Source organism: Marmota marmota, unplaced genomic scaffold (genome assembly GCF_001458135.2).
Source record: "Marmota marmota marmota unplaced genomic scaffold, marMar, whole genome shotgun sequence".
Taxonomy (NCBI): Eukaryota; Metazoa; Chordata; class Mammalia; order Rodentia; family Sciuridae; genus Marmota; species Marmota marmota.
In genome coordinates, this window is record NW_026000026.1 from 26,499,019 (window position 1) to 26,503,315 (window position 4,297).

General features: G+C 55.7%; 1 protein-coding gene across 1 annotated transcript in view; it reads right to left on the reverse strand.

Moving 5' to 3' along the window:
- Positions 1-329: 329 nt before the first annotated feature.
- Positions 330-4,297, reverse strand: part of Scrt2 (scratch family transcriptional repressor 2) — a 15,413-nt gene continuing 11,445 nt past the window's right edge. The window contains exon 3 of the mRNA XM_048810557.1: positions 330-4,295. Within this exon, the coding sequence (XP_048666514.1) occupies positions 4,135-4,295 (161 nt within the window). The 3' untranslated portion in view covers positions 330-4,134. The remainder of the gene's footprint in view (positions 4,296-4,297) is intronic.

The following is a 4,297-nucleotide window of genomic DNA, read 5'->3' on the forward strand; positions in this document are numbered from 1 at the left end:
TCATGGGGATGTGGGGATGCAGCTCAGCGCTAAAGTGCTTCTGTGTTCAGCTTCCAGTAACAAAAAGCGGGAGGGGAAAGGCAGCAGTAAAGTTTTCCATAAGCTTCCAGAATCCTCTTCTGAAGTCTCATTGGTCAGACTTGGTTCACATGCCCTTCTGAGTGCATGGGGGATGGTCTTACTCATAGACCAGTCAAGACCATCTCTGTAGCTGATGTCAGTCTCCAGACTGCATGGCTGCTAATCAGGGAGAGGGGTGGAGTGGGTGTTGCACCCCGAAACTGGGCTGGACATTGCTGGGGGGCACCAGCATCCATTCCCACCTCCCTGTAGGGTGCCTTCCAGATGCCTGGGAGGAGAGCTGACATCATTTCCCAGGCTGCTTTGCGGCAAGGTTACTAGCAGTGAATTAACTTCTGCCAGTTGGACTCCCCTCCTTGAAAGTTGGATGGCGGAAGTGGGCAGGGACCATATTCCTACTGCTTTTGACTCTTGCTACTCTCAGGATGGCCCTGGAGATGCTGCAGAGCTCTGTAGCTGCATTGCAGCATTGAGCCACAGCACAGTGGGGGATGGGAGATGGCCACCCAGCTAGTGGCAGGGGCTTCCTGATCTCTGGTGCTGATCAGGGATGCGGATCCTGTGTTCTCGTGTGTCATGTGCTGTGGCCTTGAACTCAGAGTTGCGTTGCAGACTCCCCTCCGTTTCTTATTGTGGAAGGGGCAGTAGCTCTCCTGGCTATAGGACTTCTGATGTAGAGTTCTGGATGTCCAGCTGAGGATGTTACATCTGTCAGTTCAATTTAGTCAGCAGCCAGTTCCTTGTATTAAACATTTTCTGCTTCAAAGGGATCTAATACATGCATATAAGATCTGATCTAGAGTGGTTTCTGTTCCCTGCCCCTAAAATAGATATAATGGAAGCAACAGCTGATCAGGACAGTGTGCAGGTGCAGAGGGCTGTGAGTGGAGGGCTGAAGAATACAACAGGTGCCCTGCCCCTCAAGACCCCATTGGGGACTGGAGGTGGCCCCACATCTGCTGTTATTACTATTATTATTTTATGTGATACCATTACCATTTGTTCTGCTCTTATTTAGCTTTTGTTGTAGTTGTAGATGGACAGCATGCCTTAATTTTATTTATTTATTTATTTCTGCAGTGCTAAGTTCTGAACCCAGCGCCTCACACCTCTGAGCACTCTGCCACTGAGCCCCAGCCCCAGCCGTACATTTGCTGGTGGAAACACCTAGCATACTTCTCAGGGAGCAGCACCTGTCTTGAAGTGTGTGAAGGGCACCAGGGCGAGGGGTTAAAAAGTGAGTGCCCTGCTAGAAAAGGAGGAACCCCAAGGAGGCCCAGCAGAGGTGTAGGTCCAGCCTGGCATTGGCCACACCCCCTAAAGGCACACAGGCCCAACTTCTTGGTGAGCCTGTGTTGGATTGGGGGCTAGTGGCCGGAAATGGTGGTCCCACTGAAGTTGTTTTTCCGTTTGTTTTTGGTGTTTCTAGACTCAAACCAGGGCCTGAGGCACACCAGGCAAGCACTCTACCACTGAGCTTCAGTGAAGTTTTTTAGTAAGGCAAGGACAGATTTGGATCTTGAAAGATCACCAAGACATCTGGTTATTCGACAGCTTCCTGAACTTTTGGTGACAGGTAGCTCAAAAGCTTTGGGGGCATCTTGCTGGTTTTAGTTGACTACTGAGCCAAAGCCAACAGTTTTATATGCTTGCCATTTGCTGCACGCATGACCATATACATGTGTGGATCCGGGGATAAAGTGGGGAAGAAAATGGGTTATCAACCGGCTGTCAGGCACAAACACGCCCACCGCTAGCTTTGTTTGGCAGGTGCAATTCAAACTGCAGTTGTTGGAGGGGAGACACACTCTTTCCAATTAGTCACAGGCGCCACTGTTCCCTAATGTCCTCGGGGGACTGGCTTCATTCACTTGTTATTAATGTGGCTCTTGAACCCTTCTTTGAAGTATATTTAGGATTGAGAATGCCTGGGACCTTGAACACGCAGGGAACCCCAGGCTGGTCAGTTTCCAGAGAGGGGGAATGGAGTGGGAAAATCCAGCTCTCTCTCAGACGCCCCTACCCCCACAATCACAAGGTCTGGAGGCGCTGGCAAGTGGCCAAAGTCCCTTTAATATCCCTGAATTGTGTTACAAGTAATACTGCTGAAGGTGGGCAAGGGATGAGGGTCTGGGGATGAGTTGGAGGGGGAGGGAGGGGGAGCGCCAAGCGCTCATACAAAATATGGCCAAAAGGCTTAGCATGCATGGAAAATTATTGCTGTCAGAAGTTTCTATTTACAGGGTCAACACCCTCCATAATTGCTTCTGCGACCCCTCTCTCTCTCCCACCTTCCCGGCAGTCTCCCTTCCCGGGGGGGTCTGGAGCTGGACAAAGCTCCGTCCACCTCTCTGAAGCCCTGGAGAGGGGCCCCTGCAGCTGGGGCCCCGCCAGTCTCCACCCTCTTTTGCGGCTAGAGAGGGGGAGGGGTGGGAGAGTCCAGGACTCGCCCGCAAGCTGGGCGCAGAGCGAAGGGGGCAGAGGCGTGTGCTTAAAGCAGAGGGCGCCAGGGCCCGTGCGCGTGGAGGTGTGTGCTTCGGTCCTCACGCGGGCATGCAAAAGCGCGGCGGAGGAGGTAGTGGCAGCCAACGGGCGGGCGGCTGGCAGCCCTAGGCCCTCTGCCCGGGAGAGTTGCATAGACGTGGCCGGGAGAGAGCGCTCCTCCCGGGGAGCGGGCCCCAGAGGGGTCCGGGGCTCAGTCGGTCCCTGGAACCTGGGGTCCCTCGAGAAGAGGAATAAATAAGAAAACGAGGAGGCTCCTCTCTCCGGGCTCCCTGGGGCAGGAGTGGAAGACTCAGGAGGGCGGGGACCTGCCCCGTGACAGGATCTCCTGGTGCCCCCCCCCCCGCCCCTCCCTGCCAGTTGAGGGTCAGCAGGTTCCTCTCTCATTCTGGGGCCCTCTTCTTTATTGAGTGCAGGCTCTGATGAGGGTGGGGCTTCTCCCGAGACCAGAAGGGGTGTGTGTGTGTGTGTGTGTGTATGGTGGAGGGGAGGGGAGGGGCAGCCTTTGCTGTCCCTTTCCTTGCCTGGCTCCCTGATCCCCCAGTCCAGCTGGGGAAGTCAGGCTGTCCCTGGGTGAGGCCAAGAGATAAATAGAATAATAAATAGATAAATAAATAAATAAATACACAAATAAATAATTGGAAGGGCCCAGCTGGACAAGGGGTGGGGACGTTGGTGAGGTGTTCCAGGCCTCCCCCATCCCGAAAATAAGGAGGGGTACCTGTAGTCCTGGGGATGGAGGAAAGTGCTCAGAGAATCTGGGGAGTGGGTAACTCCAGGCTGGAAGCCCAGGGAGGGGTTGTCCTGGGGAGATGGGCTACATGAGGGGGCAGGGCCCTGAACTGCCCCTCAGGTGCTCTAGGTTAGGTAAAGTCAGGGAATGAGAGCTGTAGAGGGAGGGGATCCGGAGAGAGCAGGAAGTGGGGATGAGTGGCGAGGACCCCCCAAGATTAAAGGTGAGAAATGGAAGGGGTGGGGGTGAGTGAATAGCTAGATCTAAGGCCCTGGCATGGAGGGGATGGAACAGACTGAGACCCAAAGGAGGGTTCTCAAACTAGATCCCCAGGTGGAAATACACAGGGAGACACAGCAGAGAGGCCCAGGGCATGGCCTGGGGTTGACTGTGTTCTTCCGGGCCTGAGTTAATGTGGTTAGGGGAAACTGTGGCAGACGTGGGTGGGTTTGGGCCTTCGATTTGGGGACTTCAAGAGAGGAATGAGACTTTGTTGAGAAGAAAGGTCTGAAAGAGCGGTGCAAGGTCTGAATGCGGACCTGGTGCCTGAGTTGGGAGCCTTGAAGGCGGACAGTGGAGTCAAGGTCCAAGCGGTGACAGGAAAGGATGGTATGGATAGGGCGCGCTGGGGGAGACAGTTCCAGAAGTGAGGTGTGAGTTTGGGGGCTGAAGAACAAACTTCCGGGCCAGGATGGGGGTCTCCGCGAGGGGCGTGGGCAGGGAAACGCAGCTGGGGGTTGGAGAGGGCGCTGCGGGCGCAGGTGGGGGGCCCGGGGCGCGTGGAGAGCAAGTTCCGGCGCGCCGGCCGGGCGGGAGGCTCAGCTGGCCGGGCCAGCGGGGGGCAGCGGGGGAGGTTCGGCGCCCTTGACGCAGGCGGCCTCGCAGTGCTTGTGGAGGTAGGACTTGAGCGCGAAGCTCTTGTCGCACTGGCGGCAGCGGTAGTGCTTGAAGGCCGAGTGCGTCTGCATGTGCGCGCGCAGG